Source organism: Oncorhynchus mykiss, chromosome 7 (assembly GCF_013265735.2).
Source record: "Oncorhynchus mykiss isolate Arlee chromosome 7, USDA_OmykA_1.1, whole genome shotgun sequence".
NCBI lineage: Eukaryota > Metazoa > Chordata > Actinopteri > Salmoniformes > Salmonidae > Oncorhynchus > Oncorhynchus mykiss.
Window position 1 is genome coordinate 81,737,296 of NC_048571.1, and position 25,000 is coordinate 81,762,295.

Consider the following 25,000-nt stretch of genomic DNA (forward strand, 5'->3'; position numbering starts at 1 on the left):
AAGAAGAGTCACTAAGGCTGCAGAGAGAAGGAGAGAAGTAATTTAAAAAAAGTGTCTGCTAATTGGTATTACTGTACATATTACTGTACATACTGTACATATTCAGAATGAATATATTTTATATATTATATTATATTAAGGCAGGAGATAAAGAGTCCGATGGACACTAATTCAGTGAGGGAGAGACTAAAGTCACGTAGATACTGACTCTTGGTGGACACCAATTCTGTAGAGTGAGGGAGAGACTAAAGTCACATAGATACTGACTCTTGGTGGACACCAATTCTGTAGAGTGAGGGAGAGACTAAAGTCACATAGATACTGACTCCTGGTGGACACTAGGGCAGTAGGGAGATAGAGAGACTAAAGTCACGTAGATACTGACTCCTGGTGGACACCGATTCTGTAGAGTGAGGGAGAGACTAAAGTCACATAGATACTGACTCCTGGTGGACACTAGGGCAGTAGGGAGATAGAGAGACTAAAGTCACGTAGATACTGACTCTTGGTGGACACCAATTCTGTAGAGTGAGGGAGAGACTAAAGTCACATAGATACTGACTCCTGGTGGACACTAGGGCAGTAGGGAGATAGAGAGACTAAAGTCACATAGATACTGACTCTTGGTGGTGGACACCAATTCTGTAGAGTGAGGGAGAGACTAAAGTCACATAGATACTGACTCCTGGTGGACACTAGGGCAGTAGGGAGATAGAGAGGCTAAAGTCATCATAGATACTGACTCTTGGTGGACACTAGGGCAGTAGGGAGATAGAGAGAATAAAGTCACATAGATACTGACTCTTGGTGGACACTACGGCAGTAGGGAGATAGAGAGACTAAAGTCACATAGATACGGACTCTTGGTGGACACTAGGGCAGTAGGGAGATAGAGAGGCTAAAGTCATCATAGATACTGACTCTTGGTGGACACTAGGACTAAGACAGACACAGCACAGACCAGACACAGACACAGCACAGACCAGACACAGACACAGACCAGACACAGCACAGACCAGACACAGACACAGACACAGCACAGACCAGACAAAGACACAGACACAGCACAGCACTGACCAGACACAGACACAGCACAGACCAGACACAGACACAGCACAGACCAGACACAGACCAGACACAGACCAGACACAGACACAAGGTATAGCGACTAAGACAGACACAGCACAGACCAGACACAGACCAGACACAGACCAGACACAGACACAGGGTATAGCTACATTTCCGGTAGTGTGAGAACAAAGGTATGGCACACAAAGCACAGACACAGAACAATGTAGAAACAGAAAGAAGCAGAGGCGATACTTACATTTGCAATATTCCTGTGTGCTGGAGGGGTTGGAGGAGGTGGTCCAGGTGTTTGTCTTACAGTGAGAGGAGGGGTGCTGGGGGGGGCAGTAGTTCACACAGGGGTCCCACGAGTGGGGGTTGTCACTCTTCTGAACCTTCACTGAAACACAGAGTGGAAGAAGAGGAGAGAAGTGTGAAACACAGAAACGTGTGAGGAAAGGAGAGAAGTAGCAGTCTAGTAGTAGTATAGTGGTAGTATAGTAGATTCCCAGAAGTATAGTAGTAGTATAGTAGTAGTATGGTAGTCGTTTAGTAGTCTAGTAGTCTAGAAGTAGTATAGTAGTAGTCCAGTAGTATAATAGTAGTCTAGTAGTAGTATAGTAGTAACATAGTAATAGTATAGTAGTCTAGTAGCAGTCTAGAAGTATAGCAGTAGTATAGTAGTAGTCTAGTAGTAGTCTAGTAGTCTAGTAGTAGTCCAGTAGTATAGTAGTAGTCTAGTAGTCTAGTAATAGTATAGTGGTAATATAGTAGTAGTTGAGTAGTAGTAGTAGTCGTCCAGTAGTATAGTAGTAGTCCAGTAGTATAGTAGTAGTCTAGTAGTAGGCTAGTGGTATAACAGTATAGTAGTACTCTAGTAGTAGTCTAGTAGTAGGATAGTAGTATAGTAGCAGTACAGTAGTAGTCTAGTAGTAGGCTAGTGGTATAGCAGTATAGTAGTACTCTAGTAGTAGTCTAGTAGTAGGATAGTAGTATAGTAGCAGTACAGTAGTAGTCTAGTAGTAGCAAAGTAGTAGTATAGTGGCAGTATAGTAGCAGTCCAGTAGTATAGTAGTAGTATAGTAGCAGTCAAGTAGTATAGTAGTAATATAGTAGTATAGTAGTTGTATGGTAGTAGTACAGTAGTAGTATAGTCGTGGTATGGTAGTATAGTGGTATTATAGTTGTAGTCCAGTGGTATAGTAGTAGCACAGTAGTAGTATGGTAGTGGTGTAGTGGTAGTATAGTTGTGGTATAGTAGTATAGTAGTAGTATAGTTGTAGTCCAGTGGTATAGTAGTAGCATAGTAGTAGTATGGTAGTAGTGTAGTAGTAGTACAGTAATAGTCTAGTAGAATAGTAGTGGCCAGGTGGAAGTGTAGTTGTAGTATAGCAGTAGTATAGTAGTAGTATAGCAGTAGTATAGTAGTATAGCCATAGTCTAATGGTAGTCTAGTAGTGGTATAGTCTAGTAGTAGTCTGGCAGTACAGTAGCAGTATAGTAGTAGCATAGTAGTGGCCAGGTGAGAGTGTAGTAGTAGTATAGTAGTAGTATAGTAGTAGTATAGCAGTAGTATAGTAGTAGTCTAGTAGCATAGCAGTAGCATAGTAGTAGTCTGGTAGTATAGTAGTAGCATAGCAGTACTCTAGTAGTAGTCTAGTGGTATAGTAGTAGTATAGTAGTAGTATAGCAGTGGTCTAGTAGCATAGCAGTAGCATAGTAGTACTCTAGTAGTAGTCTAGTGGTATAGTAGTAGTATAGTATCAGTACAGTAGTATGGCAGTAGTATAGTAGCAGTATAGTAGTAGTATAGTAGTAGTATAACAGTAGTATTGTAGTAGTATAGCAGTAGTATAGTAGTAGTGTAGTAGCATAGCAGTACTCTAGTAGTAGTCTAGTGGTATAGTAGTAGTATAGTAGTAGTCCAGTAGTATGGTAGTAGTATAGTAGTAGTATAGTAGCAGTCTAGTAGTGATATAGTAGTATAGTAGTATATCCATAGTCTAGTAGTGGTATAGTAGTAGTATAGTAGTATAGTAGTAGTCCAGCAGTAGTCTAGTAGTATAGTGGTAGCCTAGTAGTAGTCCAGTGGTAGCCTAGTAGTATAGAGTTAAATGTCCATTTCACTGCACAGAAACACATAGATGTTTTTATTTTATTAATCAGGTGACAACTATTTTACTGCTGTACCTTCAACCAGTCTGAAATAACACCGACCCACCTGGACTGAACTGGAGCGTTTGGAGTGAACTGGAGTGTTTCCAGTCCAGTGGTTGACAGTTTACAACTAATCAAAATATTGTCGTATTTAGCCGAGCTGGCTCTGGCTCTGGCAGTGGCTGTGGCTCTACAGCCAATGTGTGGCATGATTTTCGGGCGCTACTCTGTTCTGCTCTGTTCTGTTATAAAAGACTAAATGAAGACAGGCTAAGCCCCATCTTCCTCTCTTTACTCTCTCTCTCCCCCTCTCTCTGCCGCTCTCTCTCTCCCCCTCTCTCAGCCTCTCTCCCCCTCTCTCAGCCTCTCTCCCCCTCTCTCAGTCCCTCTCTCTGCATCTCTCTCTCTCGCTCTCTCTCTCTCTCTCTCTCTCTCTCTCTCTCTCTCTCTCCCCCTCCCCCCTTCTCGCTCTCTCCCTCTCCCCCTCTCTCCCGCTCTCTCTCTCTCTCTCCCTCTCCCTCTCTCTCTCCCTCTCTCTCCCCCTCTCTCTCTCTCCCCCCCCCCCCTCTCTCTCTCTCTCTCTCCCTCCTTGTAATTACCAGTGTGCCTATGTCTTCAGACAGACAGGGACTGCATTAGTTAGTCATAGTGAGCTCCGGCATTGTTCCACATAACAATTCATTTTCCAATCACTTGGTATTAAGGCAGGCCATTATCTCAGTAACAGGACAGGAGCAGACCTCACAGGTCTATTAAAGAGGGATTTAGCATTGGCATTATTAATGTTGTGAGGAGATGAAGAAACACCTCCGGGACAGTACAACGCAACAGAACTGGCGTTTCATAGTGCTTCATTCATTGTCTCATTAGCCAACTGTGTGAGTAGGCCACCTGATGTCAATGTAATGCCTTTATTTACAAGATAGGCACTGGGAGGAGGGAGTATAAGAGTCCCATTTTAAAACAAACTACAAGTTATAAACGCTTGTAGAAAACATAATGTATTGATGAGCACACTATAGAGTAGTTTTATTCTCGGTTCCCATTGTGACCGATGGGAACATACATTGCTATGCCTGTAATAAAATTAACATACAGTACATTTAACTCTATTCATCAGCCCCAATATCTATATACCCTAATGACCTACACCCCCCTGCAATGTTACCCCATAGGGTTAGGGAACCCTAACACCCACATGCTAACATACCCCATAGGGTTAGGGAATCCTAACACCCACATGCTAACATACCCCATAGGGTTAGGGAACCCTAACACCCACATGCTAACATACCCCATAGGGTTAGGGAACCCTAACACCCATATGCTAACATACCCCATAACACCCACATGCTAACATACCCCATAGGGTTAGGGAACCCTAACACCCACATGCTAACATACCCCATAGGGTTAGGGAACCCTAACACCCACATGCTAATATACCCCATAGGGTTAGGGAACCCTAACACCCACATGCTAACATACCCCATAGGGTTAGGGAACCCTAACACCCACATGCTAACATACCCCATAACACCCACATGCTAACATACCCCATAGGGTTAGGGAACCCTAACACCCACATGCTAACATACCCCATAGGGTTAGGGAACCCTAACACCCACATGCTAACATACCCCATAGGGTTAGGGAACCCTAACACCCACATGCTAATATACCCCATAGGGTTAGGGAACCCTAACACCCACATGCTAACATACCCCATAGGGTTAGGGAACCCTAACACCCACATGCTAACATACCCCATAACACCCACATGCTAACATACCCCATAGGGTTAGGGAACCCTAACACCCACATGCTAACATACCCCATAGGGTTAGGGAATCCTAACACCCACATGCTAACATACCCCATAGGGTTAGGGAACCCTAACACCCACATGCTAACATACCCCATAGGGTTAGGGAACCCTAACACCCACATGCTAACATACCCCATAGGGTTAGGGAACCCTAACACCCACATGCTAACAGTCAGATTTTGTAGCTACTGTATGCAGGAATCACTTGCTGATTTAAAACACTAAAGAAAAACCCTGGCATGAATAGGTGTGTCCAAACTTTAGACTGACACTGTATATAATAAGTTAGAGCCAGTGTATTTTGCCATGGGTCACAAATGTGACCGCTAAGATATTTTCATATACCACAAGCATCATAGATTTAATGTATTAAAACAATGTAGGCACATATGTAAACTAGACACTTTAAACATATTTACAAATGAAATATTTAAAACATGTCAACAATGTATTTTTAAATGTTTTAAAGTACACCTCAGAGATTTCTGCTTGCGGTCTTGTGGCCATTTTGAGAAATCCTATGAAACTTCTCCAAATCATACTAAACACTGTAATGCATGACTTGTTTGTTGATGAGTACAAGTTTAACTTTCTCTAGAGTCTGTTTTTCTTCACTAGTGTAACCAATGGGATTAAATGGGTTGATGCTGTTAATCAGACCAATACATTAAAACATGACAATGAATCATATATGTAAAGGAACAGATATGTCAATCACTGAGCTGTGGTGTACAGTACATTCGGAAAGAATTCAGACTCCTTGACTTTTTCCACATTTTGTTACATTACAGCCTTATTCTAAAAATAAAAATGTACACAGTTAAATCTACATGCAATACCCCACAATGACATCACAATACCCCATAATGACATCACAGTACCCCACAATGACATCACAATACCCCATAATGACATCACAATACCCCATAATGACATCACAATACCCCATAATTACAAAGCGAAAACAGGTTTTTAGACATTTTTGCACATTTATTACAAATAAAAATGTGAAATACCACATCTTCATACGTTTTCAAACCCTTTACTCAGAACTTTACTGAAGCACTTTTGGCAACAGTTACAAGTCTTCTTGGGTATGACATTACCAGCTTGGCACACCCGTATTTGGGGAGTTTCTCCCATTCTTCTCTGCAGATCCTCTCAAATTCTGTCAGGTTGGATGGGGAGCATTGCTGAACAGCTATTTTCAGGTCTCTTCAGAGATGTTAGATCGGGTTCAAGTCCAGGCTCTGGCTGGGCCACTCAAAGACAGTCAGAGACTTGTCCCGAAGCCACTCCTGCATTGTCTTGGCTGTGTGCTTAGGGTCATTGTCCTGTTGGAAGGTGAACCTTGGCCCCAGTCTGAGATCCTGAGCGCTCTGGAGCAGGTTTTCATCAAGGATCTCTCTGTACTTTGCTCAGTTCATCTTTCCATCGATCCTGACTAGTCTTCCAGGGCCTGCCGCTGAAAAGCATCCCCACACCATGATGCTGCCACCACCATGCTTCACCGTAGGGATGGTGCCAGATTTTTTCCAGACTTTAGGTGCCTTTTGACAAACTCCAAGCGGGCTGTCATGTACCTTTTACTGAGGAGTGGCTTCCCTCTGGCCACTCTACCATAAAGGCCTGCAGAGATGGTTGCCCTGCTGCAGAGATGGTTGTCCTTCTGGAAGGTTCTCCCATCTCCACAGAGGAACTCTAGATCTCGGTCAGAGTGACCATCGGGTTCTGGTCACCTCCCCGACCAAGGCCCTTCTGCCAAGATTGTTCAGTTTGGCCAGGCGGCCAGCTCTAGGAAGAGTATGATTCCAAACTTCTTCCATTTAAGAATGATGGAGGCCACTGTGTTCTTGGGTACCTTCAATGCTGCAGAATTTTTTAGGTACCCTTCCCCAGATCTATGCCTCGACACACTGTGGCTCGGCGCTCTAAGGACAATTCCTTCGACCTCTTTGCTTGGTTTCAAGGGGCCTGAAATCTTTCCGAAGGCATTGCATCGTGGGGTAATACTGTAGGGGGAAGTGATGTCACAGCAGGGGAGGATACAAATAAGTAGCTTTAAAACGTTAGGAGAGGATGCGTTAAAATCAATGGAATGTTTTCCTTCTCTCCCTTTCTCAGTATGGCTTCTCTAAATTAGGTCACACACACACACACGCGCGCAAACACACACATGCACACACACACGTACACACACACACATACACACAAACACACAAACACACTTACGCAAGAAAGCACACACACACGCAAACACACATGCATGTGCACGCACACACATGTACACGCACACACACACGCACACACACACACACACGCACACACACACACACACACACACACACACACACACACACAGTACATTCTCCCCTAGTAGGATACAGCGGTAGTGGCAGCGGCTGCTACAGTAGTGGAGATATGAATCCTCAAGGTTTTAACTCTCTCATGAAAGCCAAGGAGAAAACAGAACTTTGGAAAGGAGTGTTATTTATTTTGGTAATAAACCACCCAATCCAGTGAGTGCTAATCCTGCCTTGCTGCTCTGCTCTGCAGCTCAGGGTAAGCTCATCTGGTAGTGGTAGCTACTGTAGGATTCTCTGGGAACACACACGCATACAAACACATACAAACAGACACACACACACACAAACACACACACGCACACACGCGCACACACACACACACACACACACACACACACACACACACACACACACACACACACACACACACTCTCCATTGTGAGAGTGACTACACCAGCCAGATATGATGACCAGAGAGTCAGCTACACATGCTGAAGTGACAGTTGAAAGCTCAAATCTCATAAGAAGATTAGAACAGGCTTTTATTTTTTTTAAGGCGACGTCAAACGTTTAATCAACTATGAGGTGAGAAGGACACGGTTCATGGTGTGAAGTTATATCACAGCTCTGATTTGTGTTGTGGATGTTAGAGAAGACAGGAGTGAAACAAATAACCTGAACAACAACAGCTAACAGGGCAATGGAGGTTGTCATCACGTAATCACACAACCCTGTAGTATCTACCCTGTAGTACCCTGTAGTCTACCCTGTAGTTTCTACCCTGTAGTATCTACTACCCTGTAGTATCTTCCCTGTAGTATCTCCCCTGTAGTATCTTCCCTGTAGTACCCTGTAGTATCTACCCTGTAGTTTCTACCCTGTAGTTTCTACCCTGTAGCACCCTGTAGTATCCACCCTGTAGTATCTACTCTGTAGTTTCTACCCTGTAGTACCTACCCTGTAGTATCTACCCTGTAGTATCTACCCTGTAGTTTCTACCCTGTAGTAGCTACCCTGTAGTAACTACCCTGTAGTAGCCTGTAGTCTCTACCCTATAATAGCTACCCTGTAGTATCAACCCTGTAGTATCTACCCTGTGTTCAAGCTCATGAAAACTGTAGTATAGACCCTGGATGTTTCTCAGTATGTATACTACCGTGCTCCACACTCTCATGCTCCAAGTGAATTCTCAGAGGACGTTCTCTTGAGTACGTTCTTGTGAGGACGAGAGTGTGGAGAACACATAAAACATGACATTTGTGATGCACTCCCCCTATTGTATTACCTCACGATGGACCTCCTGTCATGTATTGTCATGTTGTGTCTTGTTTCTGTCCTTTCCCTTCACCCTGTCTCCCTCTGCTGGTCGTTATTAGGTTACCTTTTCTCCCCCTCTTTCCCCCAGCTGTTCCTTGTCTCCTCCTAACTACCTCGTCACCCCTTTTCCCACCTGTTCCCTTTTTCCCTCTGATTAGTCCTCTATATCTCTCTCTGTTTTTGTTCCTGTCTTTGTCGGATTCTTGTTTGTGTTTTTCATGCCTGAACCAGACTATCGTCATGTTTGCTGCAACCTTGTCCTGTCCTGTCGGAATCTGCCGGTCCATCTGAGCCTACCTATGTTTTGTTATTAAAGAAGTTCTGTTTACGTTAATTCGCTTTTGGGTCCTCATTCACGCACCGTAACACCTCCCCCTATTGTATTACCTCACGATGCACCTCCCCCTATTGTATTACCTCACGATGCACCTCCCCCTATTGTATTACCTCACGATGCACCTCCCCATTCACTGAACCTTCTTCCAGTCAGTACAATGACAATAGAGACGAAACAAGATATACACAAAGCATACGTTTTACTTCATAACTAACAGATACTGTAGCTATATGTGAATTGTAATAATCTAGCTAACCAGCCAGTTAAAAAGACAAATAACCTTCAATTAATGTTATGAAACATAGATGTCAATTAATCGTGGGTAGCTAGCTACCAATTAATCGTGGGTAGCTAGCTACCAATTAATTGTGGGTAGCTAGCTACCAATTCTTTGTGGAAAGCTAGCTAGTCAATAGTAGCAGTTAGCGAGTTTTTGCCTTTTGCCTATAGTGTGCAATCTACGCACACGACAGTGGGAATTGTAGGCATGTAAACATGCCAAAATGAACACAGAATGTATTTATTAACGTTTTCAAGATGCAATATTGTAGTCAGGCAACATATGAGATGTGAATGGGCAACATTTATTTCCAAAGTCTGAGTTCATTTTCTCTCGCTTCAACTCAAATAATGGCCACCATTGATTTCAAGAAATGTTTCGTCGTATTTTTAAGTGTCCGGGTGTCACGATCGTCGTACGAACTGGAGATACACTCAGACCAACATGCAGCGTGATTTGGGTTCCACAGGTTTAATAAAGGAAACTCACAAAAAACAATCCGTGCTCACAGGCAACAACACACAAACAAGATCCCACAAAACACAGTGGTGAAATGGCTGCCTAAATATGATCCCCAATCAGAGACAATGATAAACAGCTGCCTCTGATTGGGAACCATACCAGGCCAACATAGAAAACAATGCATTAGATCACCCACCCTAGTCACACTCCGACCTAACCAAAATAGAGAATAAAAGGCTCTCTATGGTCAGGGCATGACACCGTGCTCCATTTCGCATACTTTGATTTGGACTCATGCTACAGGTCTGGTCTGCTCAAGTCTGATGTGCTCAGGTCTGATGTGCTCTGATCTGATGTGCTCAGGTCTGATGTGCTCAGGTCTGATGTGCTCAGGTCTGATGTGCTCTAGTCTGATGTGCTCTAGTCTGATGTGCTCTAGTCTGGTCTGCTCTAGCCTGGGCTGCTCTAGTCTGGTCTGCTCTAGTCTGATGTGCTCTAGTCTGATGTGCTCAGGTCTGATGTGCTCAGGTCTGATGTGCTCTGGTCTGATGTGCTCTGGTCTGATGTGCTCAGGTCTGATGTGCTCAGGTCTGATGTGCACTAGTCTGATGTGCTCAGGTCTGGTCTGCTCAGGTCTGATGTGCTCTGGTCTGATGTGCTCTAGTCTGATGTGCTCAGGTCTGGTCTGCTCAGGTCTGATGTGCTCTGGTCTGATGTGCTCAGGTCTGATGTGCTCAGGTCTGGTCTGCTCAGGTCTGATGTGCTCTGGTCTGATGTTTTCTAGTCTGATGTGCTCTAGTCTGATGTGCTCAGGTCTGGTCTGCTCAGGTCTGATGTGCTCTGGTCTGATGTGCTCAGGTCTGATGTGCTCAGGTCTGGTCTGCTCAGGTCTGATGTGCTCTGGTCTGATGTTTTCTAGTCTGATGTGCTCAGGTCTGATGTGCTCAGGTCTGATGTGCTCAGGTCTGATGTGCTCTAGTCTGATGTGCTCAGGTCTGATGTGATCTGGTCTGATGTGCTCAGGTCTGATGTGTTCTAGTCTGATGTGCTCTAGTCTGATGTGCTCTGGTCTGGTCTGCTCAGGTCTGATGTGCTCTAGTCTGATCTGCTCTAGTCTGATGTGCTCTAGTCTGGTCTGCTCAGGTCTGATGTGCTCTAGTCTGATCTGCTCTAGTCTGATGTGCTCTAGTCTGGTCTGCTCTAGTCTGGTCTGCTCTAGTCTGGTCTGCTCTAGTCTGATGTGCTCTAGTCTGATGTGCTCAGGTCTGATGTGCTCAGGTCGAATGTGCTCTGGTCTTAGATAGTTAGCATCCAAAGCAGGAATGGATGCATGAAATATGTCATGGTTGTGCTATAAATGCAAACACTTTGCTTTTTGTACATATTACACGGCAGCAGGGCTCTCAGTTTTCTACATCTGACTGAGATTTTATGATTTTTTTTATGGCTATGTGCATCTCTGATTAAATCTTGTTCTCAATGTAATACTCATGGGGAACCATTAAGTTCAGCACAGCTAATTAAAACAACTGACGGCAAGTTAGATCACAGGACTGTCCCTGATGACGGTATGTTTGTGTGTGTGTGTGTGTGTGTGTGTGTGTGTGTGTGTGCGCGTGTGCCTGTCTGTCTGGTATAGTCTAACTTTACTATCATTTTAGGTTCCAAAAGTCCTCACAAGGATAGTAAAACAAGGAAAACTCTGACAAGTGTGGATATTTTGCAGGTCACCATTAGGAAAAATACTATATTAGGCTCAGGGGTTAGGTTGACAGTTAGGGCTACAATTAGGGTTTGGGGTTAGGGGTTAGGGTTAGGAGTTTGGGGTTAAGGTTAAGGGTAGGGTTAATGTTAAAGGTTAGGGTTAGTTTTAGGGTTAGGGACTAGGGGTTAAGGTTAGGGTTAAGGGTAGGGTTAGTTTTAGGGTTAGGGGTTAGGTTTAGGGTTAGGAGTTTGGGGTTAAGGTTAGGGTTACGGGTAGGGTTAGTTTTAGGGTTAGGGGTTCGTTTTAGGGTTAGGGGTTAGGGAAAATAGGGTTTTCTTTGTTCCCCTCTTGGACAGTAAAATCAACGTGTCCTCACTCACCAGTGTCCTGGGGTTTGCTGGGCAGTCTGCTGTGGTGGGCGGGGAGGATCTCTAGCTTGGCCTGGTCTGAGGTGCTGGCTAATAGCTGTGTGGCCTCCAGGACTGAACAGTGCTCCGTGCTGGTCCCATCGATGGACAGGATGTGGTCTCCTATATGGAGGGCTCCACTCCTGATACATAGGGAGGAAGGTGGTGGTGGTGGGGGGGGGGGGGGGCGAGTGTGGGAAGACAGAGACAGAGAGCGAGGTGGGGAGCGAGGTGGGGAGGAGTAAGAGGGAGACAGAGAGAGGAGGGTGAGGGTGGGGGGGGAGTGAGAGTGGGGAGAGAGAAAGAGATTCACAAAGAATTCGAAAACAAACCCAATTTTGATAAACTCCCATATCTACTGGGTGAAATACCACAGTGTGCCATCACAGCAGCAAGATTTGTGACCTGTTGCCACAAGAAAAGGTCAACCAGTGAAGAACAAACACCATTGTAAAGACATATTTATGTTAATTTATTTTCCCTTTTGTACTTTAACCATTTGCACATTCTTACAACAAAGCAAAAAGACGTAATGACATTTGAAATGCCTTTATTCTTTTGGAGTGTAATATTTACTGTTCATTGTTTATTTCTCATTTGTTTATTATCTATTTCACTTGCTTTGGCGATGTTAACATATTTTACCCATGGCAATAAAGCCCCTTGAGTTGAATTGAACTGAATTGAATTGATAGATAGAGAGAGAGAAAGAGAGAGAGAGAGAGAGAGAGAGAGAGAGGGAGAGAGAGAGAGAGAAAGAGAGAGAGAGAGAGAGAGAGAGAGAGAGAGAGAGAGAGGGAGAGAGAGAGAGAGAGAGAGAGAGAGAGAGGGAGAGAAAGAGAGGGAGAGAGACCTATAATATGACATTTGGATTGTCTTTATTGTTTTGAAACTTCTGTATGTGGGGTGCAGAGTAGCCTAGTGGTTAGAGCGTTGGACTAGTAACCGGAAGGTTGCAAGTTCAAACCCCCACTGCTGCTCACTGCTTTGCTGAACTGCATACGGTATCTGTTGAATGAAATGATGTGACAGGGAGACTGTTGATCTGTGACAGGGAGACTGTTGATCTGTGATAGGGAGATTGTTGATCTATGATAGGGAGACTGTTGATCTGTGATAGGGAGATTGTTGATCTGTGATAGGGAGATTGTTGATCTGTGACAGGGAGACTGTTGATCTGTGACAGGGAGACTATTGATCTGTGATATCTGAGATAGGGAGATTGTTGATCTGTGATAGGGAGACTGTTGATCTGTGACAGGGAGACTGTTGATCTGTGATAGGGAGACTGTCAATCTGTGATAGGGAGACTGTTGATCTGTGATAGGGAGACTGTTGATCTGTGACAGGGAGACTGTTGATCTGTGATAGGGAGACTGTTAATCTGTGATAGGGAGACTGTTGATCTGTGACAGGGAGACTGTTGATCTGTGACAGGGAGACTGTTGATCTGTGATAGGGAGACTGTTGATCTGTGATAGGGAGACTGCTGAATTGTGATAGGGAGACTGTTGATCTGTGATAGGGAGACTGTTGATCTGTGATAGGGAGTCTGTTGATCTGTTTGTCAGATTGTGGATGCAGTAAGGAGAGCGTGTCTCACCTGTCCACCACTCTAGCTGTGGGTCTGACAGCTCACCTGTCCACCACACTAGCTGTGGGTCTGTCAGCTCACATGTCCACCACTCTAGCTGTGGTTCTGTCAGCTCACCTATCTACCACTCTAACTGTGGGTCTGTCAGCTCACCTGTCCACCACACTAGCTGTGGTTCTGTCAGCTCACCTGTCCACCACTCTAGCTGTGGGTCTGTCAGCTCACCTGTCCACCACACTAGCTGTGGTTCTGTCAGCTCACCTGTCCACCACTCTAGCTGTGGGTCTGACAGCTCACCTGTCCACCACTCTAGCTGTGGGTCTGACAGCTCACCTATCTACCACACTAGCTGTGGGTCTGACAGCTCACCTGTCCACCACTCTAGCTGTGGGTCTGACAGCTCACCTGTCTACCACACTAGCTGTGGGTCTGACAGCTCACCTGTCCACCACTCTAACTGTGGGTCTGTCAGCTCACCTGTCCACCACACTAGCTGTGGGTCTGACAGCTCACCTATCTACCACTCTAACTGTGGGTCTGTCAGCTCACCTATCTACCACTCTAACTGTGGGTCTGTCAGCTCACCTGTCCACCACTCTACCTGTGGGTCTGTCTGCTCACCTGTCCACCACTCTAGCTGTGGGTCTGACAGCTCACCTGTCCACCACTCTAACTGTGGGTCTGTCAGCTCACCTATCTACCACTCTAACTGTGGGTCTGACAGCTCACCTGTCCACCACACTAGCTGTGGGTCTGTCAGCTCACCTGTCCACCACACTAGCTGCTTTGATCCTGTCGATGACGATGACCTGCTTGTTCCTGTGGGTGGCGGTTGTCAAGGTGATACCGAGAGCTGCCCCCGGTGATTTGGCGATCTCCACCAATAGGGGACCAGATGCATTCATCACAGTATCTGAAAGGCACAAATTAAGATTGAATTGAATACAGTTGCGTTAGTATTGGTAGAACAATTATCACAATGTTCATGCAATGCTCGTGCACTTCCTTTTGATAATTAGTCAGAAAAAAGCTGTTCCACAGTACAGGGTTTTAACAATGTTTTAGTGCCTGCAACTGTATGATGAGAATGATATGGCATTCAGAGTCCACCTCCCAGAAAGTTATTATAATCAGGAGTTAACAGCAGGAACATGGGACAATTATCAGCCATTATAGTCCAGGGCAGTTCGGTTCAGGCCCTCGAGGTACAGAAGTACCGCTGCTTTCCTTTTTCACCTGGAAATAATTGGTCAATTATTGTCATTAATTGTCCAGAGAGGTCTGACTCAGTCTCTGATTAGAGGGGAAGCATGAAAACCAGCAGTACCGCAGCCAGGAAAATACAGATATTGATTCATGCTTTTGTACACTATACTCAAAGTTGGTTGGAATATTCTGTGGTGGTAGTTGGTTGTAGTAATATTCTGTGGTTGTAGTTGGTTGTAGTAATATTCTGTGGTGGTAGTTGGTTAGAATATTCTGTGGTGGTAGTTAGTTGTAGTAATATTCTGTGGTGGTAGTTGGTTAGAATATTCTGTGGTGGTAGTTGGTTGTAGTAATATTCTGTGGTGGTAGTTGGTTGTAATATTCTGTGGTGGTAGTTGGTTGTAATATTCTGTGGTGGTAGTTGGTTGTAGTAATATTCTGTGGTGGTAGTTGGTTGTAGTAATATTCTGTGGTGGTAGTTGGTTGTAGTAATATTCTGTGGTGGTAGTTGGTTGTAATATTCTGTGGTGGTAGTTGGTTGTAGTAATATTCTGTGGTGGTAGATGGTTGTAATATTCTGTGGTGGTAGTTGGTTGTAGTAATATTCTGTGGTGGTAGTTGGTTGTAATATTCTGTGGTGGTAGTTGGTTGTAATATTCTGTGGTGGTAGTTGGTTGTAGTAATATTCTGTGGTGGTAGATGGTTGTAATATTCTGTGGTGGTAGTTGGTTGTAATATTATGTGGTGGTAGTTGGTTGTAATATTCTGTGGTGGTAGTTGGTTGTAATATTCTGTGGTAGTAGTTGGTTGTAATATTCTGTGGTAGTAGTTGGTTGTAGTAATATTCTGTGGTTGTAGATGGTTGTAATATTCTGTGGTGGTAGATGGTTGTAGTAATATTCTGTGGTGATAGATGGTTGTAATATTCTATGGTGATAGATGGTTGTAATATTCTGTGGTGATAGATGGTTGTAATATTCTATGGTGATAGATGGTTGTAATATTCTGTGGTGGTAGATGGTTGTAGTAATATTCTGTGGTAGTAGTTGGTTGTAATATTATGTGGTAGTAGATGGTTGTAATATTCTGTGGTGATAGATGGTTGTAATATTCTATGGTGATAGATGGTTGTAATATTCTGTGGTGGTAGATGGTTGTAATATTCTGTGGTGGTAGTTGGTTGTAATATTCTGTGGTAGTAGATGGTTGTAATATTCTGTGGTGGTAGTTGGTTGTAATATTCTGTGGTGGTAGTTGGTTGTAATATTCTGTGGTGGTAGTTGGTTGTAATATTCTGTGGTGGTAGTTGGTTGTAGTAATATTCTGTGGTGGTAGATGGTTGTAGTAATATTCTGTGGTGATAGATGGTTGTAATATTCTGTGGTGGTAGATGGTTGTAGTAATATTCTGTGGTGGTAGATGGTTGTAGTAATATTCTGTGGTGATAGATGGTTGTAATATTCTGTGGTGATAGATGGTTGTAATATTATGTGGTGGTAGTTGGTTGTAATATTCTGTGGTGGTAGTTGGTTGTAGTAATATTCTGTGGTGGTAGATGGTTGTAATATTCTGTGGTGGTAGTTGGTTGTAATATTATGTGGTGGTAGTTGGTTGTAATATTCTGTGGTGGTAGTTGGTTGTAATATTCTGTGGTAGTAGTTGGTTGTAATATTCTGTGGTAGTAGTTGGTTGTAGTAATATTCTGTGGTTGTAGATGGTTGTAATATTCTGTGGTGGTAGATGGTTGTAGTAATATTCTGTGGTGATAGATGGTTGTAATATTATGTGGTGATAGATGGTTGTAATATTCTGTGGTAGTAGTTGGTAGTAATATTCTGTGGTAGTAGTTGGTTGTAATATTCTGTGGTGGTAGATGGTTGTAATATTCTGTGGTGGTAGATGGTTGTAATATTCTGTGGTGGTAGATGGTTGTAATATTCTGTGGTGATAGATGGTTGAAACATTCTGTGGTGATAGATGGTTGTAATATTCTATGGTGATAGATGGTTGTAATATTCTGTGGTGGTAGCTGGTTGTAGTAATATTCTGTGGTAGTAGTTGGTTGTAATATTATGTGGTAGTAGATGGTTGTAATATTATGTGGTAGTAGATGGTTGTAATATTCTGTGGTGATAGATGGTTGTAATATTATGTGGTAGTAGATGGTTGTAATATTCTGTGGTGGTAGTTGGTTGTAATATTCTGTGGTGGTAGATGGTTGTAATATTCTGTGGTGGTAGATGGTTGTAATATTCTGTGGTGATAGATGGTTGTAATATTATGTGGTAGTAGATGGTTGTAATATTCTGTGGTGGTAGTTGGTTGTAATATTCTGTGGTGGTAGATGGTTGTAATATTCTGTGGTGGTAGTTGGTAGTAATATTTTGTGGTAGTAGTTGGTTGTAATATTCTGTGGTGGTAGATGGTTGTAAATATCTGTGGTGGTAGTTGGTTGTAATATTCTGTGGTGGTAGTTGGTTGTAATATTCTGTGGTGGTAGCTGGTTGTAATATTCTGTGGTGGTAGATGGTTGTAGTAATATTCTGTGGTGGTAGATGGTTGTAGTAATATTCTGTGGTAGTAGTTGGTTGTAGTAATATTATGTGGTGGTAGATGGTTGTAGTAATATTCTGTGTTAGTAGTTGGTTGTAATATTATGTGGTGGTAGATGGTTGTAATATTATGTGGTGGTAGATGGTTGTAGTAATATTCTGTGGTGGTAGATGGTTGTAATATTCTGTGGTGATAGCTGGTTGTAATATTCTGTGGTAGTAGATGGTTGTAATATTATGTGGTAGTAGTTGGTTGTAGTAATATTCTGTGGTGGTAGATGGTTGTAATATTCTGTGGTGATAGATGGTTGTAATATTCTGTGGTGATAGATGGTTGTAGTAATATTCTGTGGTGGTAGATGGTTGTAATATTCTGTGGTGATAGCTGGTTGTAATATTGGATGACAGGGAATGGTTGTTGGAGGAGTAAAAGACAACAACGGCTGTTTCCACTGTCTCATTTTTTAACCACAGATCTGCAGCTAGCTAAGCGTATTTACCATTTACCACACACTGTACTCAATAGGGGGCTTACTTTCATCGGATTTGATATATACGAAGAGAACACGCAACCTTTTGTGAACAAGTTAGTCTGTTGTGTCTGCCTGGGACCCAGTCCCAGTACATAATTCTACCATGTCAGAGAACCCTGTCTAAAGGAGACTGGGGGGAGTACTTCTCCCTGTTCCAGGCTTAGTGGGCGTGGCTCGCTAGGGTGGGCTGTTGGCAAGGTGTTACAGATTGTCCTGGAAAAATCTCACTTGCAACTGGCAACACTGGGTAGCCACTTTACCCTCAATACTGAGAGGAGATGAAGGGTCACCAATCTGCCACTCAGCCAGACAGAAAACCTGCTATTTGAGATTCACAATTAAAACAAAACAAGGAGAGAGCCCCCCTTACCACAGAGAGTAGCAGGATTGTCACTTAACTTTTGACTTCTGTCTGAGAAGATCGAACACTATGTTTCTGCAGAGCAGAGGTATTTTTTTTCAATCTGAAGTTGAAGTCTACCAGACGCCCCTCTCCAGGAAAGACATATTACCACATGAATATTACTACATGAATATTACTACATGAATATTACCCCATGAATAGTACCCAATGAATATTACTATATGAATATTACTACTTGAATATTACCCCATTAATATTACTACATGCATATTACCCCATGAATATTACCACATGAATAATACCCCATGAATAGTACCCAATGAATATTACTACATGAATATTACTACTTGAATATTACTACATGAATATTACTACATGAATATTACTCCATTTAACATTTCAGTGAGGTGAAACAAACAATTTTAAAAAATTAAACAAAGTAAACATTCAGTCTGAATGCCAGACAACGAACAGTCAGTATAAATTATTTTATTTATTTAATTATTACTTATTTATTTATTTTCTGCAGGAGAGTTTTCTCTGATGGAGTATATCATATCTATGGTTTCTCTTACCCATGATAGAGACGTCATACTCGATCTGGAAAAGGGCCTCCTGACCACACTGGTTGAGCACAGTGAGGGCATCTCCATGGTTGGCACTGTGGAGAGGTACCCCATCAACACTCATCAGACGGTCGCCTGGCTTCAGAGTGCCCTCTCTACAGGGGGACATGGTACAGGGACAGGGACAGGGACAGAGAGAGCGAGGGAGAGAGAGAGAGAGACAGAGAGAGAGAGAGAGAGAAAGAGAGAGAGAGAGAAGTGAGAGAGACAAACAGGGAGAGGAGAGACAGGGAGAGGAGAGAGACAGGGAGATGAGAGAGACAGGGAGAGCAGAGACAGGGAGATGAGAGAGACAGGGAGAGGGGAATCAGGGAGAGGAGAGACAGGGAGAGGAGAGACAGGGAGATGAGAGAGACAGGGAGATGAGAGACAGGGAGGGTAGAGAGACAGGGAGGGTAGAGAGACAGGGAGAGGAGAGACAGGGAGATGAGAGAGACAGGGAGGGTAGAGAGACAGGGAGGGTAGAGAGACAGGGAGAGGATAGAGAAAGAAAAGGGGAAGAGAGGGGCAGAGATGGGACACTGTTGTTTGGTTCAATAAACAGGGATAGATTAATTAGTATATCCAGGTTTTGTTCCTGGCCATGTGACCTAACCAGGAACAATCAGGTGAAAATATGTTATACAAGACACACATAGATGCACAGATCCTTTTTACAGGGTGGCCAATCACAAACCCATGGCTTTTGTTTTTGATGTATGTGCATGGTAAAGCAAAGCAAAAAAAACCTTTACAAATGTTACTCAAAAACTGTCACATTAGACATTTTGTAAATGAATATGGCTTCTATCCAACCAAACTATTAAGGAATTCTACACAACTTAAGATCCTGGCGACAAGTATTATTGGAAGACAACCACAGTCATGGAGACAGCAGATACAGAGAAACATTGACTGAACCAAAGGCACAGAGAGGAAAGATGCCTCAGACAGCTACACCCTACAGTCTTGTGGGTCAAAGGGGGAGGGAGTGTGTGTGTGTGTGAGAGAGAGAGAGAGAGAGAGAGAGAGAGAGAGAGAGAGAGAGAGAGAGAGAGAGAGAGAGAGAGAGAGAGAGAGAGAGAGAGAGACAGAGAGACAGAGAGAGAGAGACAGAGAGAGACAGAGAGAGAGTGGAACAGAGAGAGAGCAAGACAGAGAAACAGCGGGACAGGGGAAGAGAGAGAGAGCAGGACAGATATAGTGCGGGACAAAGGAAGAGAGAAACAGAGAGAGAAGGATGGGAAAGAAGGACAGGGACAGAGGGAGTGGGGAGAGGGAGGAGAAGAAGAAGAATTGCATGTTCTGTTCCAGTTTCTGCAACCTGTCACATGGTATTTAAGGGGCCGCATCTCAAACAATGTTCTGTAACTACATTCTGACTATCTTACAAATGGCAGAGAAAACCCAAGCAGCATTTCCATTCCCTCTGCCAAGTGGCACACTGAATAAATCAAGTTTCATTATGGCAGGAAGAGAGCACTCTGTTAGATCTCCTCTCTTCTCCTCTCCTCTCTTCTCCTCTCGCTCTCCTTCTTCCTCTCTTCTCTTCTCCTCTCCTCTCTTCCCCACTTGCTCTCCTTCTTCCTCTCTTCTCTTCTCCTTTCATCTCCTCTCTTCTCCTCTCTTCTCCTCTCTCTCTCCTTCCTCTCTTCTCTTCTCCTCTCCTATCCTTTCCTTCTACCTCTCCTCTCTTCTCTCTTTTCATCTCCTTTCCTTTACCTCTCCTCTCTTTTCTTCTCTTGTCCTCTCATCTCTTGTCCTCTCTTCTCCTCAACTCTCTTCTTTTCTCTTCCCCTCCTCTCTACTCCTCTCTTGTCCTCTCTTCTCCTCTCATTTCTTCTCCTCTTCTCTCTTCTCTCTTCTCCTGTCATTTATTCTCCTCTTCTCTCGTCTCCTCTCATTTTGTCTCCTCTTCTCTCTTCTCTCCTCTTCTCTCTTCTCCTCTCCTCCTTTCTTTTCCTTTCCTCTCATCTCCACTGTCTCTACTTCTACCTCTCCTCTTCTCGCTTCAATTCTCCTCTCCTCTCCTTCTACCGCTCCTCTCCTCTCTCCCCCTCTTCTCCGACATTTCTCAGCTGGCTTATTTTACAATTGGGTGGGAAGAGAGGAAAAAGGGAAAACACATGCATATGTAACGAGCGCCAGACAAAATATTCAGGAGACATATTCATATATTCAATATCCCTCTCAGCCAAACAGAACAAAGTTAACACGGGCTCTCAGATGACACCAGTAGTGCACTACATTTAGATCCTATATAGTGTACTATATAGTGTACTATAAAATAGCTCGATATTTACTGAACTGCAGCTGACCCTGTGCCACTTCTCAAAAATACGTATTGTATCTCGTGGTAGAAATGCTCAAGACAACATTTCTGACATACCAAAGCTAGACAAAATAAATAAATATTGTATTTCATTTTAAATGCGGAATAGGATGCCATATAGGACTCAGGTGTTCCACCATACCTGTCTGCAGGGCCTCCCGGCCGGACGTATGTCACCACCAGGGGGCGTGATTTGTTCCAGTCTTCGTGTGAGCCCCCTGAAACGTCACGTGAAACAGACCCAGTGAGGAAGCGGTTTGGTAATACGCTTCTCGCATTACTTTCAATAGGGCCTAATTTACCTAAAAAAAAACATCTGCATGAAAACATTGTGAAGCATATAATGGAAGCATCAGACTGTGTGGTCATATTTTACTCTGTTTCGCTACTCCTTTCAGACGCTGACAGCTAAAATATAATCTTCCACGCTAACTGTGCTGTTAATCTCGGATTGATTTCCCCTACAGCCCAAATGACTCACTATTTTATTGGGCTGTGGATGGCGATGTTAGGAAATTAGCCATTCCAATTGGGGACACTGTTGAGACTACTGAGGCTAGCTTAAATTAATTTGAGTGTGCTTCTTTATGGGTTAGGGTTAGTGACTGGAACATAGTCAAATTAACCAGTAGAGGACAAGAAGGAAACAGGATCTGTGACACAGTATAATATACATAGTATAGTACCTCTCATGACGAAGCCGAAGCTGGTGCCTTCTTTGTGCAAACATATCTCGATTGTCTTGGAAATCACACCTGATGTGCTGTCTGGTGCTGAAGGAGAGGCAGAGAGCCAGAGAGAGAGAGCGAGAGAGAGAGAGGGGGGGGGGCGGGGGGGGGGAGAGACATGGCAAGAAGGGCATTCTATGCCATCAAAAGGAACATAAAATTCAACATACCAATTAGGATCTGGCTAAAAAATACTTGAATCAGTGATAGAGCCCATTGCCCTGTATGGTTGTGAGGTCTGGGGTCCGCGCACCAACCAAGACTTCACAAAATGGGACAAACACCAAATAAAGACTCTGCATGCAGAATTCTGCAAATATATCCTGTGTGTACAACGTAGAACACCAAATAATGCATGCAGAGCAGAATTAGGCCGATACCCACTAATTATCAAAATCCAGAAAAGAGCCATTAAATTCTACAACCACCTAAAAGGAAGTGATTCCCAAAAACCTTCCATAACAAAGCCATCACCTACAGAGAGATGAACCTGGAGAAGAGTCCCCTAAGCAAGCTGGTCCTGGGGCTCTGTTCACAAACACAAACAGACCCTACAGAGCCCCAGGACAGCAACACAATTAGACCCAACCAAATCATGAGAAAACAAAAAGATAATTACTTGACACATTGGAAAGAATTAACAAAAAAACAGAGCAAACTAGAATGCTATTTGGCCCTAAACAGAGAATACACAGTGGCAGAATACCTGTCCACTGTGACTGACCCAAACTTAAGGAAAGCTTTGACTATGTACAGACTTAGTGAGCATAGCCTTGCTATTGAGAAAGGTCGTCGTAGGCAGACATGGCTCTCAAGAGAAGACAGGCTATGTGCACACTGCCCACAAAATGAGGTGGAAACTGAGCTGCACTTCCTAACCTCCTGTCCAACATATGACCATATTAGAGAGACATATTTCCCTCAGATTACACAGATCCACAAAGAATTCGAAAACAAATCCAATTTTGATAAACTCCCATATCTACTGGGGGAAATTCCACAGTGTGCCATCACAGTAGCAAGATTTGTGACCTGTTGCCACGAGAAAAGAGCAACCAGTGAAGAACACACACCATTGTAAATACAACCCATATTTATGCTTATTTATTTTATCTTGTGTCCTTTAACCATTTGTACATTGTTAAAACACTGTATATATATATATAATATGACATTTGTAATGTCTTTATTGTTTTGAAACTTCTGTATGTGTAATGTTTACTGTTAATTTTTATTGTTTATTTCACTTTATATATTCACTTTATATATTATCTACCTCACTTGCTTTGGCAATGTTAACACGTTTCCCATGCCAATAAAGCCCTTGAATTGAATTGAATTGAATTGAGAGAAAGGTACAGAGAGAGACAGAGTGAGATAAAGAAAGAAAGGTACAGAGAGAGAGACAGAGAGAGAAAGGCACAGAGAGATAAAGAGAGACAGAGAGAGATAAAGAGAGACAGACAGAGAGAGTGAGGTACAGAGAGATAAAGAGAGAAAGATACAGAGAGAGGGAAAAAGGTACAGAGAGATAAAGAGAGAAAGATACAGAGAGACAGAGAGAGATAAAGAGAGAAAGGTACAGAGAGACAGACAGATAGAGATAAAGAGAGAAAGGTACAGAGAGAGAGATAAAGGTACAGAGATGTACAGAATGGTAAAGGTAGTGAGAGACAGACAGAGAGAGGGATAAAGGTACAGAGAAGTACAGAATGGTAAAGGTAGTGAGAGACAGACAGAGAGAGAGATAAAGGTACAGAGAAGTACAGAATGGTAAAGGTAGTGAGAGACAGACAGAGAGAGGGATAAAGGTACAGAGAAGTACAGAATGGTAAAGGTACAGAGAAGTACAGAATGGTAAAGGTACAGAGAAGTACAGAATGGTAAAGGTAGTGAGAGAGGGATAAAGGTACAGAGAAGTACAGAATGGTAAAGGTAGTGAGAGAGGGATAAAGGTACAGAGAAGTACAGAATGGTAAAGGTACAGAATGGTAAAGGTACAGGGAAGTACAGAATGGTAAAGGTACAGGGAAGTACAGAATGGTAAACGTAGTGAGGCATATGAATGATGTAGCCGCCGTTAAATCACAGGTTTTACTGGGCTCGTCCCCAGTAACCGACAGACAGCAATGATACATAGACAGAACATTATTACAAATCTGTAAGGTCATGCAGAATTGGTTAGGCTTGTAAAGTTCAAATGACAGTGTTAAATGTCTGTTTTACTAGAATGGCAGACCCGGGAACACATAGAGATGTATTATTGGCAACACTGATATCATACTGGCAGACCAGGGGCCTGTAGTATCTGATAACTGGGGCCTGTAGTATCTGATAACTGGGCCTGTAGTATCTGATAAATGGGGCCTGTAATACCTGATAACTGGGGCCTGTAGTACCTGATAACTGGGGCCTGTAGTACCTGATAACTGGGGCCTGTAGTACCTGATGACTGGGGCCTGTAGTATCTGATAACTGGGGTCTGTAGTACCTGATGACTGGGGCCTGTAGTACCAGATAAATGGGGCCTGTAGTATCTGATAACTGGGGCCTGTAGTATCTGATGACTGGGGCCTGTAGTACCTGATAACTGGGGCCTGTAGTACCTGATAAATGGGGCCTGTAGTACCTGATAACTGGGGCCTGTAGTACCTGATGACTGGGGCCTGTAGTACCTGATAACTCTGGCCTGTAGTACCTGATGACTGGGGCCTGTAGTACCTGATAACTGGGGCCTGTAGCACCTGATGACTGGGGCCTGTAGTATCTGATGACTGGGGCCTGTAGTACCTGATAACTGGGGCCTGTAGTATCTGATGACTGGGGCCTGTAGTACCTGATAACTGGGGCCTGTAGCACCTGATGACTGGGGCCTGTAGTATCTGATGACTGGGGCCTGTAGTATCTGATGACTGGGGCCTGTAGTACCTGATGACTGGGGCCTGTAGTATCTGATGACTGGGGCCTGTAGTATCTGATGACTGGGGCCTGTAGTATCTGATGACTGGGGCCTGTAGTACCTGATGACTGGGGCCTGTAGTACCTGATGACTGGGGCCTGTAGTACCTGATAACTGGGGTCTAGACTAAGGAAAAGAGAAAGCTTCCACACACACCAATCAACCACAAATCAATCAATCAAATCAAGCTGCTCCTACCTGAAGGGGGCAGTTCATACTCTACTTCCAGCACCACTCGTTCTCCCACGTTCTTCAACAGA

The 25,000-nt window shown here is 43.6% G+C and overlaps 1 protein-coding gene across 5 annotated transcripts in view; it reads right to left on the reverse strand.

The window, feature by feature from the left end:
• LOC110528605 (glutamate receptor-interacting protein 2) overlaps positions 1–25,000 on the reverse strand; it is a 325,911-nt gene that overhangs the window by 70,610 nt on the left and 230,301 nt on the right. For all 5 annotated transcript variants that reach the window (XM_036984212.1, XM_036984211.1, XM_036984213.1 and 2 more), the window contains exons 4-10: positions 24,939–25,000; positions 21,740–21,826; positions 21,196–21,271; positions 18,692–18,837; positions 14,227–14,374; positions 11,841–12,010; positions 1,328–1,468 (exon numbers count right to left, since the gene is read on the reverse strand). The exon at positions 24,939–25,000 is cut by the window's right edge and continues 84 nt beyond it. In XM_036984212.1, coding sequence (XP_036840107.1) covers positions 1,328–1,468; positions 11,841–12,010; positions 14,227–14,374; positions 18,692–18,837; positions 21,196–21,271; positions 21,740–21,826; positions 24,939–25,000 — 830 coding nt within the window. The remainder of the gene's footprint in view (positions 1–1,327; positions 1,469–11,840; positions 12,011–14,226; positions 14,375–18,691; positions 18,838–21,195; positions 21,272–21,739; positions 21,827–24,938) is intronic.